Here is a 15,807-nt window from a genome sequence, read left to right on the forward strand (position 1 = left end):
GTGTTTCTGGTTGTCTTAATATTTGTAAGAAGCCCAAACTGGATTTTGTCTTCAAATAATTTCGTTCGTAGGAAAAAAATCTTTTTTAGGAAATAAAATGAAATTTAACCTAGTACAAATATTAGAACAATCAGAAACTCGTTTAATATACAGCCACTAATATATTTGATATGTTATTACAGTCGTCAAAAAGTCTCTGATAGTTGATAACATCTTAAAAATTGCAGCAAATTCAGGAATGTCCCTTTAAACTAACATTCTTTACCTTTCCTGTTGAAAAATATGGGTTATGGGTAAAATATCTGATACAACTAATTGAGTTTTATATACTTTATATAGCATATACTGCTACATCTTATAGTCATAGCTCTTGTTATCTCCCTTTTATGGAGTGAAAAGGCAAGATATAGGTAATATTTCTACGATGGTGGCGACAGCGTCAACTTTAGATTTCACGGAAATGATCAATGTCGGTAAAATCACAGAACCAAAATTTCAGTTTCCATGATTATTATATCGAGCATGACTATTTAACAAAAATAATTATTTTTTAGAAACAGATTTTGATTGGTTCCAATTATCAGAAGGCATGGAACCGAAAAAGTGTTTCCCATGAAATTTGAAATCCTATGGCCTGTTAAAGTTTAACCTTAAAGTTTCAAAAATTTTAGATAGTTTCTCACAAACGACAAACTTGGTTTATAGTTTCACCTATGGATGTTTGTCACATAGAGTGCATTGAAAAATATTATGGTAGGCAAGACATTTAATTCTGCAGAATTCTATGGTAGGCAAGACATTTAATTCTGTGGAATTCTTGTTGCTGTTTAGACTCCGAGGAAGATGAGGTGACCGAGTCTCTAAAGGATAACCTAGCAAAGATATCTGACGAGGAGATCGCGCGCATGGTGGACCTGGTTCTCGAGGAGGACGACATCAACCAGGACGGCTATGTGGAGTATGCCGAGTTCATCACGGCGCAGAGACGCGCACAGCACAAGTTGGAGGAAACAGTGGTTACACAGGCCAGTGATGTGCCACTAACGGAACAAGAACAACAAGTACCTGATGTGCCACCAACAGAACAACAAGTACCATGAAAACAGAAATTCAGGTTGGTTTATTCCACAGTAACTGCTATTATTAGTCCATCATATGTCTGTCTGTCTGTCTGACTGTTTTGTTTGGCCCAGTAGAAAACATATATTGCTTGAGCAGTACTCTCTGAATGCGTTTCAAAAAATTTCTAACAATTAGATGGGTGATGTGCCACCAACAGAACATTAAGTACCATGAAAATGGAAATTCAGGTTGGTTTATTCCACAGTAACTGACCGGCCTTGGTGGTGTCGTGGCAGGCCATCGGTCTACAGGTTGGTAGGTACTGGGTTCGGATCCCAGTCGAGGCATGGAATTTTTAATCCAGATACCGACTCCAAACCCTGAGTGAGTGCCCCGCAAGGCTCAATGGGTAGGTGTAAACCACTTGCACCGACCAGTGATCCATAACTGGTTCAACAAAGGCCATGGTTTGTGCTATCCTGTCTGTGGGAAGCGCAAATAAAAGATCCCTTGCTGCCTGTCGTAAAAGAGTAGCCTATGTGGCGACAGCGGGTTTCCTCTAAAAAAATCTGTGTGGTCCTTAACCATATGTCTGACGCCATATAACCATAAATAAAATGTGTTGAGTGCATCGTTAAATAAAACACTTCTTTCTTTTTTCCACAGTAACTGTTATTATCAGTTCCCTACTGGTCCAATGTCTGTCTGTTTGTCTGCCTGTCTGTCTGCCTGCCTATTGTACAATGCCAAATATCTGGGATGACCTTGTTTGAAGATTTTCACACAATTATCTGATTTCACTTTCAGATTCTCAGTTTTGAAATGATAGAAACGCTGGTTTAAAATGCACCATAATGCATATAATATATACCTTAAGAACATTCACAAGTGGGAAAAATTATGCATTCCTATGAAGTAGGGTATGGTCTTTCATTGTTAACCAGACAAATAAAAACAAATTCTGACTGGCATAATATTTATTTTAAAAACTGAATAACAGAACTGGTACTGGTAACTGATTCATCATTTAATTTTCTGGAAAGCTGTGCAAGTGGCACATATACTGAATGATTATTTGTGTTAAATGTTTATGTCTGTGAACTTGTTATGTTATCATGTTGACAGGGATGACTGAACTTTGTTCTTCTTATTTCAGTGACAGTTTACAGTAATCAAAAGTGAATGAATGTTTATCTCTGAAAGCTGCTGATTCAAGAACTCTCTGACATTCCTTATTTTCTGCTGTTGTGATAACATACATGTGTAATTACGAACCAAGGACAACAAAGAATATACAAACTGCATTAAATGTTTAGATCAACAGAATTATATCACATGATTAGTTGGTGATCTCTTTTAATCATGTATTTGTGTCAAATATACCAAGATATATTTTAAGCTTTTAAAGCATTATCTTTTAAAAAATGGTCATGAATAAAATTTTACATCCATTTTAAATTACAAATTTAATCAGGTTTCTTTTAATTTATATGGATGTGAAACTTATTTGTTCAGTTTTAATTTTAAATTTTAAAAATGTCTTGACCATGTTCTAAATTTTAATCACAAATGTTTCAAAGATTAATTTTAGATTAATATATTTTTAAGTCTAAATATAAACTTTAGAAAATTATTATATTAATACATGCATTATAAATGAATTCTTGGTAGTTTGTGGCAGGGCAAACATATTCAAATATCCGAAATATACGGTACTATAATCTGATATCCAAATACCAACTTTATTCAATTTCATATGCATGTACAGTATTATTAAATAACATTATAAATAACCTATTATGTTTTAGATACAAGTTTTGAAACTTTGATAAAACATATTGAATACTAATTGGAACAAAAACTGTACAGAATAATAATATCTATATTTTATACATATTGTGTTTGTTAATTCAATGGTGTTTGTTAATGTACTGGGTAATGGCAGTAGTTTACCAGATAGGAAATCCAGCACTAAAAATCCAGAACTACTAATAACCAGAAAAAATACACATGTAACTGTTTTGGGTAATAGGTGTGTTGTGTGCATTATAATTTAATAATAAAATAGTTTATGTGAGATTTTTACTTTTAGAAGTGTGAATATATATATATTTTTTCAAATTTGAGTAAATATCAAAATTACTATCAAATATAATATATTAAAAACATGAATTCGAAAAACATAATGGGCTGAATTTAAGAAGCCTGTTTTCCGTAAACACAGATGTTTTAGCATTATGAATACATGTAATTACATGTAATTTGGCCCAAATGTTTACAATATCACATTACAGTTTTGATTTGACAAAAAATGTATCAACTTTAAATTTTTCTTGATTCAACAAATTGATAGGATAAATGAACTAAAATGTCTTTAAGCATGTATATTGCCAAGTTAGCTCTTTTTTGGAAAATGTATTATGTAATAGATTAGACAAATTGAACTTTCATTCAGATTTGACAGTTTAGCAAACAGTTTCTTAATTCCTGCAGTTTATTTATTATTTAGTTTGTACAGTGTCTTAATAATTCTCCACAGTGGAAAATAATCAAAATATTCCCAGTTTAGCCCTTTTCCTCTGTCTACTTTGGTATCTATCTTTTTCCTTCTATTTTGACAGCATCTTCTGTCGTTCACCTGTTTACCGTCCAACTTAACATTCCGGCCCTTGTCTCTACAATCATTATGGTTCGTGCTATGTATCTGCCATTTTCCATCAGCTTTTGCTATGGGCTGACAAAATTATGTTATATTTTATTCATGTTATTGTATGATTATTAATTTTTCAACTTTATTTATGTACACTGTAACATATATTGTAATTAGTGAAAGCATATTTGTGTTACATTTGTTTATTGTATAGCTATGCATAATTAATTCTGATTAATTTGTATTTTAACTAGTTATTTACTATTATTCTTAAACATAAAAAGGTCAGTTAATGAGGTAGTAATTTTGTTGCTTAGATAAAACTTTGTCCTTGGTATGTGCACAATTTATGATGAAAATGGTTAACAAATGTCCATATTTTTATTGTCTCGCTTTTTAAGCTGACGTCAAAAAGTGAAACATAGAATTGACTTTTTCAACTCCAACATTAAGATTTTGCATTTAGGTCCATTTCTCACAGACAGTAAGTTCAAGATCAATGAAACTTGGTTATAGTTACCTCCTTGTAGGTTCATCTCTGAGTATGATTTAGAAAGTTAAAATATAATTAAATTAAATTTTGTTTTTAATTTTAAAATTTATTCTTATTTTAAACTATATTAATTCAGAATATTACATCATAAATTATTTCTCTATTCAACAAATCAGTTTATTACTAGGCGAGACATTTAATTTCATGGAATTCTTGTTATCTGTGATAACAGCTATTGTATTAATAATTTTGATTAATTATGCATAATTATTGCATAATTCTGATTCTACATACACGAGATATGACTGTTTTATGCATAATGCATTAAGATTAATATTGTAGCAGGTAGATAATAAATCTTTTCAGTAACATGCCTAGTGAAATGGAGAAGATCTGAAAACTAGAATGATTATATATAATTATATATGAAACAGATTATCAAATTACAAATGGGTTTTTTCTCTCTGTTTCTTAGCAATTTGATGAAGAGCAAAGAAAAATATTTTTGTTTCCATGTTTGAGTTTTATTAAATAAAAATGTTTTACTCTGTGGTAGAATGCAATGTAGGGATGCTTTCTTTTAATGTTCTGTCACGACTTTAATTTAAAACATTTAATCAATATTAGTCATAAATGTGGTTATGTTAAATTCCTTGTACTTTAGGTTTTATGTAGTAGAAACAGATCAAAAAAATTATTTTTATATTTCGATGGGATTTTTAAGTTAAACTGTTTAATTTTATGTAGTTAAATTACTTTTTTATGACTTAAGTGACAAAATATACAGATGAAAGGTTTTATTTGTACTTTTATAAGTGATTTTAATTTAAAACACATGATGTAAAACTAAATGCTATTGTTATTTTTAATTCATCTCCCTATATTTAAATTACATACTGCTTTGTCCCAGGAAATTTAATTTACATATCATATGTCTGTGCAGGTTTACCAGGTTACATTCCGTAACATTATTAATGAATGGTTTGTGTTACTAATAGTACTGTACAAAAATGAAACATTGCAGAAAGTATGTATACACACATACACCATAATGTTTTTAAAACAAATATTTAACATTTGTCTTTGTTATTGTGTTAAATTTGTGTTTGTGATTTACTTTATTTACTTTATTTAATAGCATAAAGTAATCTAGTCTTGTGGATTTAATTTTTAAATTTAATTTTCATGGTAGCATTTGGTGCAACATTGCCTTATTTGTTTTGTATGAAATGTAATGAACAATACTGAAAATAAAAAAATATTTGTATAAACTGAACAAAAATTGTTATGATTAGGGAATTAGTTAAAAGCACTGACCCTACTTCACTTTGCATTTTGAGCTAATACAATTACCAAGACAACCGAAAAAAAAAATAATAACAGTGGAGTTGCCAATATGTATAAGTTACTCACCCTTAAAATAATGTGAGCAGTATCTCTGTAAAATACTATTTTGGTGCTATTACTGGTACTCTCTATAAAATGGCAGTCCATTTACAGACGGAGTGGGAACCATGTATCATGGTCATGTATCGTTTGAAATCAGTCATTCAGATATATATTGAATATGCTAATGTCATATTTGTAATCATCATGTATGTTACGGCTTATATTACAAATTGATAATTTATTTTGTTTTGACACAAATTATATTCAGTTTTCTTAGAAAAACTGACATTTGTTATGAGGGTGAAATACATATAAGTTGTAATTAATGTGTAAATTTTAAAACAGTACAAACATGAATAGCTAAAACTGAAGACAGTGCCTTTAATATATTTTCATTATTAGTGTTTATTATTAGTGATTTCAAGACCTGGGGCCCGTTTTACGAAGCGAACTTAGTGCTAAGGTCACCTTAGGTGTATAACTAATAAATGCAGTTAAGGTGATCTTAGCTTTAAGATAGCTTCATAAAACGGGGCCCTAATTGTTGTTATGTGCTGCACTATTGATTTTGTGTTAAAATATTACTTATATTATTTACATTTATTTGTGCAATGTTTTTATTACAGTTCAAAAACCAAGAATTGGGCTATTCAAACACATTGGTGCATTTTTGGGGTTAAGGTGGCGAACAAAAACTCAGATACCTCAGCATTTGTTTTCAATATGTTGTCTCTTCTCTCTCTGTGTATGCGTGCGTGCATAGGTGTGCGTGCACGTGCGTGCATAGGTGTGCGTGCACGTGCGTGCATGCATGTGTGTGTGTACATTATTTTTTTTTATTAAATGGACATTCCCGAGTTTGCTGCATTGTAAGAGTGCATTGCATCACTGGATTTTGTTGGATTCACTTCATTCTATAAATTAATGATTTTCATGGCATTAAGAAATACAAATTATATTTCCTGATATCAAGAAATTGACACAAATCGAAGTCTTTGAATCAAAAACTCTTCAGGGTTTGTTTTTAAATGTAAAAACAAGTCTAAATTTTAAAACTACTGCTTGACTAGAAAAACGGAACCAGAAACCTTTTATTTGTTTTTAAAATTGCATTATGTATGGTTATTTTTAAAATGCTAAGTACAATTAAAATGGAACAAGACTTCACCTTTATGTGTTATTGGTATGCGAAAAACTCAACAGAATAAACATTTTGTTCAAACACACGTTTGTGGTTTGTTTGTTTCAATCAACTGATTGTGTTTGATGGTTGTGAATTATGTTTGCAGGTAATTAAAAAATAAAGCAAACAAAAGTTGAAACAAGGGTCAAAAAAAAGTAAAATGTAAGTAGTGTTTTGTTTGTTAGTTTGTATGTTTGTTTTTAGGGGATGGAGTGGAGGGATATAGCTATACGCTTTCGAAGAAATGTGGAGGGCAACACATATTCTCGTAGACGTTGAAAGATGCCAGCAACAGAGGGGAGGGGACAGATACAGGTTTATATTTGCCTTTCAATCTGAACTGAATGTTTTTTTCTCGTTCCATGTGGTATGTGCTTTCCTGTTTGTGGGAAAGTGCATATAAAAGGTTGCTTTCTGCAATAAGAAAAATGTAGCGGGTTGCCTTTGATGATTATGTGTCGGAATTACCAAAATGTTTGACATCCAATAGCCGATGATTATTAATCAATGTGCTCTAGTGGTGTCGTTAAACATAAATTCTTCAATCTGAACGACAAAACCGCATTCAGATATCAAAATCGTATCTCTGCACAAGGCACAGTTGAAAGTATGTTAGGTAAATTCGTGATTGCTTCCATGATCCACTATCAGTTGCTCGTCCTTACGAGGACCGCCATTCTCCTAGGACATGTGTAACAGGTTTCATCCACCATGCACCGCTAGGAGGACTGCTACTCCAAGACTAGCTTAGATAACTCGCACAGGATAGATTTCAATGGAATATATACAGCTGTGGTGGCATGCACTCATTGGAATCACTGTTAAAAAAACAACAACAAAACAACTGTGTGTGTGCGTGCATGTAAAATTTTAAGATTTTATGGTCGGTACCCCTTCCAACGCCTATCATTCTGATCACCTCAACTTCAAATGTGTTGTATTGTGCACCTCAAGTTCAGACGTCTGCATATTATAACACATTCGCTATGGACAATAAGAACGTGAAAGTTGCGCAGGTCATCTGTAAATGCAGATCAGCACCGATTTGTTGTATAAAAGTCCTGACAGACAGGCATACGGGCTCCCATTTGTGTGTGTGTGTGTTGAGGGAGGGGCAGGGGGGGGGGGGGGGGAGTTGCCCGAATTAAACGAAAATGCCCGAATCTGGATAACAACATATTCATATTACCATTACTACCAAACAGCTATATAGGGTTGCAACCGAATCCCTACGCATTTATACATGGATTACAACTAATTTTAATGGTAGAATGATGGTAATAAATGGTAAAAAGGTATCAGGTTGGCACATCTATATAATGTTTGCCTGAATTTGAGGTTCTGCTCTACTCCTGCCTATGCCGACAGACCAATTTGACATATAGTGGTGTTAATCACAATACAATGACGACGACGATAATCATGATGACAGTAATAACAACATTGTTCTGTATTACATTTGACAGGTTTATTTTATTGTACATTTCTAGATGAACACATTACAAATACATTTAGATGTATAAACCCACAAATATTGTCTATGGTAATGAATCCCAGTTTCAGTACATATAACTATCAAAGAGACATTAAACATAAAATGTATATAAACAGTATTTACAAATAAGAATTCAATATTATTCAAATTAATGTAGATTACATTCTTTGACCGAATTCTAAACTTAAGAGTTGGGTCAAATATTGCACTGAACCATAAACAAAGTAACAAATAAAAATTGTAATACAAAACAACAAATAGATGTAATATAACAATATTGCACTATTCTAATAAAATCATGATTTGTTTCATATTTGGTGTAAAGAGAACTGAACAAAAAATGTTCTTTTATTAACAATACAATATAATGTGTAGTAGACCGTTGCGTTCGTTGTAGTTTTAAATATCGCAATATAGATGAATTCACGTGTACGAATGTAAGATTCCTAAACAATCGCAACTGATGAAGCGTACATTAGGGCAACGGCAATATACATGTAATATTATATACATTTTGATTACATACACCACTAATGATATGAAAAAAAAATTGTACAAGCTTATGTATAACAGTATGTTGATTGTTAATGATACATGTATTATGGAATGCAAAATGATTTTCTTTGGAAAAATCTTATGTGTCACCTTTTAGTATTTTAATATTGTTTATTAATGCAAAACACAACCATATGTTTCCAGTATCAAAATACCGGTTTGTTATATATTATATGTTATATATATATTATATATATACTGAGTGCCTTGGACTTATATATTGTCAAAATGTTGTGAACCCTCACATTTATGCACAGGACACATGACGCACAAATAGTTCAAAAACATTTTAAGATCATTTAGTGGCATAGCCTACTTAACTTTATGCACATCCGTAACTTATATTATTTTAAAAGACCCCGAAAATATATGTGTGTGTGCGTGCGTGCGTGCGTGCGTGTACATGCGTGTGTCTATTATTAGTTAAAGGTACAGAGTCTATAGACATCCAAACTCTGGCAACTCAAACACGTGTAGGTAGATCAAGCAGCAATCGTGTCGCCGGCTGTCGCATGTATGAGGTATGATTATAGCTCATAAGTTCACGGTGAAGAGCACGGGAATCAAACTAGATGATCGCTGTAGCTGCATTCTCCAGCTATAAAGTTTCAGTCCCCCCCCCCCCCCCCTCCTCCCCGCCCCTCTCGGATATGCTAATTTTTAAAACGGCTCCCAGAGCCAAACTTTACTTGATGTGATGAGCACTGTGTTACGTTTGGCACAAGCAGTCTTTTTGAGAAATGAATCGAGTTTGTCCACTAGACTTGCGTCTGGTACTGGAGTACAGAATTTGACAGAGATCCTGGATGGGCGTTGTTCATGCGCAGTGCAGTCAGACTCTTGTTGTACCAATCGTCTTCCGGTGTTTCCTGCTGGGAAGAAAAATATATACATGTGAGTATATCACAAAACTGTTCATTCACCCATCTGAGTTAAGTGCCATTCCATACACCCATCTATTGTTTTAGGGGCATCTGGGCAAAGAATGCACCCTATGAATGATGAGAACAGGCTGATTAGCATTAGGTAAGACAATGGCACCGATTTTTTTTCTCTCATAAAATTTGAAATTGAAGTGTCCGCTCTTGGAAATGCGCTTGGTAAGGGGTTGAGTCGCTGGGTGTTGTGATTTTTTGACTGTTTGAAATAGTGCTAAGTGAAGTATGACACTGAATGTTCAACTTTTAACTATTAAATTAGTATCACATTGCTTATCAACGTTCTGCCAGCTGTTTTTCGCTGAACGTTTGCAAACTATTTGATTGGTTACCGAAGTGGTCATTTAGTTTAACCTAATGTAGCGTAAAAACCAGTCTCTCAAGCCTTAGCGAGAGACGGCTGGCTAGACTAAAACCTGGATCACTAATTCACTATGACCGAAACTGTACTTACTAAGTTATAATCCGCGGTCATGGGAAACTGTTGCAAAACCGGTCTAGCAAACGTTGGACTAAAAGCTGGATCATTAATTCACTATGACCGAAACTGTACTTACTAAGTTATGGGGAACTGGTGCATAACCAGTCTAGCAAACGTTGGACTAAAACCTCAATCACTAATTCACTAAGACCGAAATTGTACTTACTAAGTCTGCGGTCATGGGGGACTGTTGCAAAATCAGTCTAACAAATGTTGGACTAAAACCTGGATCACTAATTCACTATGACCTAAACTGTACTTACTAAGTTATAGTCCGCGGTCATGGGGAACTGTTGCACCTGTCTCGGCATGGCCATCGCCATGTTGGAGGCCTGCATGGAGCCCATGCTGGAGAACTGCGCCATGGCCGGGGAATACGAGCTGTTCATCTGAGGGTAGCGCGCCATCGAGTTCATGTTCATGTTCATGTTCATGTTGCCTGGCGACGGGTAGGCGTAGGGTCGGGTGTTCGTTGGGTAGATGTTCCGCATCATGCCGTTGCATGTCGGGATCACAGGGGAAAGTGACTTGGCCAGCTGCTTCTCCTGTTTCCGGTATTTAGCTCGTCGATTTTGAAACCAGACCTGCAGATAGAAGAAAATGTATGTATTTAGTTATTTACTATGATAGAAACAAATGAGGGATTCAAACAATTGGTATTGTAGACCAAATATATATACATATATATATATATATATATATATATATATATATATATATATATATATATATATATATATATATTGGCAGTGTTCTAGTTAGCATTCATATCCTAGACATTACTGCCAAAGACTGGCTAACACAGAGTATATACTACACGAGTGACCGTTAAATACCATTCATCGTATGAGGACTTGTTTTAAAACATATTTTACGAGCAAGAGCGAGTTGGATAAGTCTTAAACAACGAACTACGATATTAATGGCATAGAATTGACAGCATTCTGTTTCATACATGTCCTTAAATGCAAACGTCTTTTTCAACCAAATTTTTATTTACAGCGCTGATGTCCAGAGTCAGGCCCCCGATCATATCGGAGGTCGGACTCGGGATGGGCGTGTTCGAAACCCTAGTGGTATATGAACACGTTAAACTAGTTACCTACCTGCCTACCTACAGCGCTGACCCTAACACAGTTAACTTAGACAAGATAGGTGAAAATCGGTACCGGTAATGCTAATTTCAATGCGTGTTTTAATTGTGTTAGGTAATAATCTCCTTGTAGCTACGAATTACAGGTCTTTAAATCCCACCTCCCCCAAGAAAACAAAACAAAACACACATGAATAAAACGAAAATAAATAATAAATTATGAATACATAAACAAGAATGAACGCACGTTATTACATACGACATAATGCTGATAATAATTATGCTGATGATTGATAATCGTGGTGTTAAAAGTGATAATAGAATGAAAATGGAACATTTTGAAATTACAAGTTAATCGGTTTGTAATATACCCTTAAAAAAAGTAGTGGAACTCTAAGAAGAATTTACAATTGCCAAAATTGTAAGGTATATTAGCTGTGGGGAATATGATAACAGTGAATTAATTGAGCAAACATTACAACCGGTAGTTAAGTATTGCAGTAGGATTTATGACCACCAAAGATCTTGAAAGACGATTGGGGTCAGAAGTGAAATTTGAAAGTTAATGGGTTTTTTTATCAGTAAATCGCAAATTCAAACAATACAAATGACTAAAAACAAAACAATAACAACTATGCTCAACAGAATGAAAAAGATTGACATAAATAATGTTCTACAGTGATTAATGGACCTTCCTTGGAAATTGTCAAAATCGAGAATGACTCCCCACGCACGTGTACGGGGCAACTGCGTGATGCATGTGCAAACTATGGAATGTGTTTCAGTGTGTTGATAAACAAACCTGAACGTTCTTTACTTGGATGTCTGTGGTCAAAACGTATGTTCGGTCTAATAGTTGATAACATTAATATTTCAATACTTCTTTTTTGAAGAGTATATATACTAGCAAATATAAATGACAAAACAAAATCACAAACATAATTCTCATTTATTTTAATTGTACAATATACAGTAAAACAAAACAAAACCCCACATTCAGATTTTATTAATTTATTTTAATTCTACAGCAGTCTAACAATACACGGGAGTCGAGTTCAATCAATCCTAAAGCAATTGCGACGTGTTTGTCCCACATATTTTGCATTCCAAATCAGACGATTGCAATCAAAGGAATGGACTAAACAGCAGCAACAGGATTCTAAGACTTTGCCCAACCTCGCTCTGTGTATTGATTTCAATTCTGAAAACAATCAAATTGGGACGAACCCCGAGTCCGACCGAAACCGGAACCAGCACAGACCCAGCACGTAACGGCGCTGGCGGTCAGCGAACATGGCGTGATGGGGTTTCCTCCACCGCTCGGCCCGCTCGTGAATCACTTGGACGTACTCTAATAGAGTTTGCATGAGAAATTCCCTCTGCCAATGGGATGCCATTTCGGAAAGAGATGCTTCTTTTGAGCCCCTTGGAAATCTTCAAAATGTCTTGGTAATCGAATTACGTTTGAAATTGATGTTTCCTAGTCATTTGGATGTCTATTCAGCGTTTCAATTAGCGTCCTTTGTAAATAGCTCTATTACAAGCGATAACTATGACAAATCTACACCTGCCCACAAGCCGATCAATAGACCCCGAGCTCAGGCGCGTGCTCCAAATTTACGACCATCGGTCGCGCTGTTCGCGCCAAACCACAGCTATTTTGATCATAATTCTCCCAGACGCATGTTCAAGTGAACATTCCCATGTCCAAAGTGTCGCATGTTTTTGTTTGTGTTGGCTTCCCTGAGTGTGTTCGGGATTTCCTAGAAATGATTGGACGTTTATTTTGACACCAATTCTTTCTCCAGAAACGATTTGGCATTTACCTGACGCCAACACTTTCTCTTGAAAATATTTGACATTTATTTTGACACCAAAACTTTCTCCAAAAACATTTGACATTTATTTGACGCCAACACTTTCTTTATAAATATTTGACATTTATTTCACTCCAACTCTTTCTCTAGAAAAAACTTGACATATATATGAAGCGAAATGATTCTCTGAATGGAGTTTGGCGTTTATTTCCCCTAAAATGCTTATCATTTATTGAAATTAAAATGTTTCTTTTAAAAAAACTTAACGTTTGTTTAACGCAGAATATTTCTCTGGAAAAGATAAGAAATGTTTCCTAATATATGGGTTGACTATTATTTGGCACCTTTTCTTTCCCATAACAAAAGATTTCATGTTATTTGACGAAGTCTCTTTTCATAAAAACATTTTTATGGAAACAGTTTTCACAGAAGGAATTTGACATTTATTTGACACAAAATCTTATTGAAGGAAATGCCTATTTTTTTAAATGGCAACAGTAGCGTAATTGTAATTTTTAGACTATGGGTATACGCGTATCATGTTTCAGCAGACGATAATCCAAAAAGCCAACACAAATATGAGCTTTTGCTTTCACTCCCACCATAGTAATAGTTCTACGTCATTCAGTAATAACTACCATCTTTCATTGCCACCACAGTAATAGTTCTACGTCACTCAGTAATAACTATCATCTTTCATTGCCACCATAGTAATAGTTCTACATCATTCAGTAATAACTACCATCTTTCATTACCACCATAGTAATAGTTCTACGTCAGTCAGCAATAACTCCCATCTTTCATTACCACCATAGTAATAGTTCTACGTCAGTCAGCAATAACTCCCATCCTTCATTACCACCATAGTAATAGTTCTACGTCAGTCAGTAATAACTATCATCTTTCATTGCCACCATAGTAATAGTTCTACGTCATTCAGTAATAACTGGTGAACTATTCATCTTCCATTGTCTTCAGAGTAATTGTTCTATGTCATTCAGTAATAACTAATGAATTGATCATCTTCCATGGCTAAAAATTAAGAAATGAAAGGGTATTCTCTATTTCCAGCGTTCTGCGCTCTGCCATATCGTCAGTTTCTGACACTATTTTTCATATTGCATCATAATGTGAATTCCACGCAAAACTGGACACGGTTATGAAAATTTATGTTTTTCACTGTGCGGAAATTATCTTTTAAGATTGCAAAGTACATCAATAACAATTTATTGCAATATTAAAAATCGACTCCTCGTGTTTTATACAATTTCCCGTATGTTGATGACGACATTACACTCATAAAAGTTAGAAAATAACCATTTGTTAGACACCTAGTAGCTATAAGTTGAAATGTACTAGGGGTGTCGTTAGATGAACATTTATTTCTTTATTTCCTGTCCAACGATCTCGTTTAAGGTTTGTGTTTTTAAAAATTATATTAAATATGTAATGGTTACTTTGTATCAAAATGTGGTAAAATATATTGGTGATTCCGCATAAAGTATGTGATTTGAAGTCCCGTAAAGGTGAGCAACACAATACTTTAGTAACTGTGTTGAATTGTTACCTCTGTATTGTTAAGTTATCTGATTATGTATCCGTTAGCTGCACAGAGAAGGCAACTTTAAAATAAACCACCACAAAAAGGGGAAAAAAGTAAAACGAAGACAATACCGAAATCACTGTCAGATAATAATTACCCCCCAAAATAGTTATCGGTTAAAAACAAATGTGCACAGAACATGTATATATAAAAAAGCTATAAACGACAAAAGACCACACACACACACACACACACATACATACAAAAAAAAAATAAAAAAAATAAACCCAAAGCTATAAAAGACACCCCTCCACTTCCTCAAAAACTGATGGAACTGACGGACAAGTCTTGCTGTCTTCAAGACCTCGTCTCCAGATGGGGAACTAAACTGTACCAGAAGCAGCAGCACCTCCAGCTTTCGTGCTGGGACGTCAGAGAGTTGGCCATTGTGGCCGTTGCAGTCTCAAATTTGCAAGCCTTATGAAGCGCGCTACTCCCCGTGAATTAGAAGTACCTCTGTGAGTGGTCTTCCCGGGATCGTCTCGCAGCGCGAATCATAAGAAATTCCTCTCAGAGTCGCCCGTGTCTCGGGAGAGCAGGAAGACTAATGAAAATTGACAAAGTTGCTAATGGAAAAGTCTTTGAAGATCCTGGCCTCCGCTCGACGCTCTGTTTTCGGAATATTTTCCCTAGATCGAACAGCCACCAAGCGAAGTGTACTAGCATTCGTCATTTGCGAAATCCAATTTCTATTTACCCCAAAGCAGCAAAGATTTGCAAATACTGTCACATAGTGAGAGAGAGGCAACTTCGTTAGATTCTAAACGCTGGCAAACTCATTTAAACATTTTGCAATTGACTGCACCTAGTACGGTTGTTATAGAATTAATTTTTAGCGAATTGTTCGGGTCGTATCGATGTAAATTGTTTTAGCATCAGCTGTAAGACGACATAAAAGATAAATAAGATTTATCATCGATACTCTGATTATTGATCTCGGCAGTAAATCAAAACATGGCGGACCGCTGTTAATAACGATACAGTCATATACTCCATTTATAATGATACAAGTGCATAGGTATATGAGATGGTGCTACACAGCCTTTGA

At 34.4% G+C, this 15,807-nt stretch overlaps 2 protein-coding genes across 4 annotated transcripts in view; one reads left to right on the forward strand and one right to left on the reverse strand.

The window, feature by feature from the left end:
- Positions 1-6,816, forward strand: part of LOC121369644 (multiple coagulation factor deficiency protein 2 homolog) — a 40,297-nt gene extending 33,481 nt beyond the window's left edge. For all 3 annotated transcript variants that reach the window (XM_041494681.1, XM_041494683.1, XM_041494682.1), the window contains 2 exons: positions 832-1,114; positions 2,219-6,816. In XM_041494681.1, the coding sequence (XP_041350615.1) occupies positions 832-1,100 (269 nt within the window). In that variant the 3' untranslated portion in view covers positions 1,101-1,114; positions 2,219-6,816. The remainder of the gene's footprint in view (positions 1-831; positions 1,115-2,218) is intronic.
- A 2,660-nt stretch (positions 6,817-9,476) lies between these two features.
- LOC121369731 (retinal homeobox protein Rax-like) overlaps positions 9,477-15,807 on the reverse strand; it is a 42,993-nt gene continuing 36,662 nt past the window's right edge. Inside the window, exons 3-4 of the mRNA XM_041494787.1 lie at positions 10,510-10,830; positions 9,477-9,699 (exon numbers count right to left, since the gene is read on the reverse strand). Coding sequence (XP_041350721.1) covers positions 9,586-9,699; positions 10,510-10,830 — 435 coding nt within the window. The 3' untranslated portion in view covers positions 9,477-9,585. The remainder of the gene's footprint in view (positions 9,700-10,509; positions 10,831-15,807) is intronic.

The sequence above is a fragment of the Gigantopelta aegis genome, chromosome 4 (assembly GCF_016097555.1).
Source record: "Gigantopelta aegis isolate Gae_Host chromosome 4, Gae_host_genome, whole genome shotgun sequence".
Classification (NCBI taxonomy): Eukaryota; Metazoa; Mollusca; class Gastropoda; order Neomphalida; family Peltospiridae; genus Gigantopelta; species Gigantopelta aegis.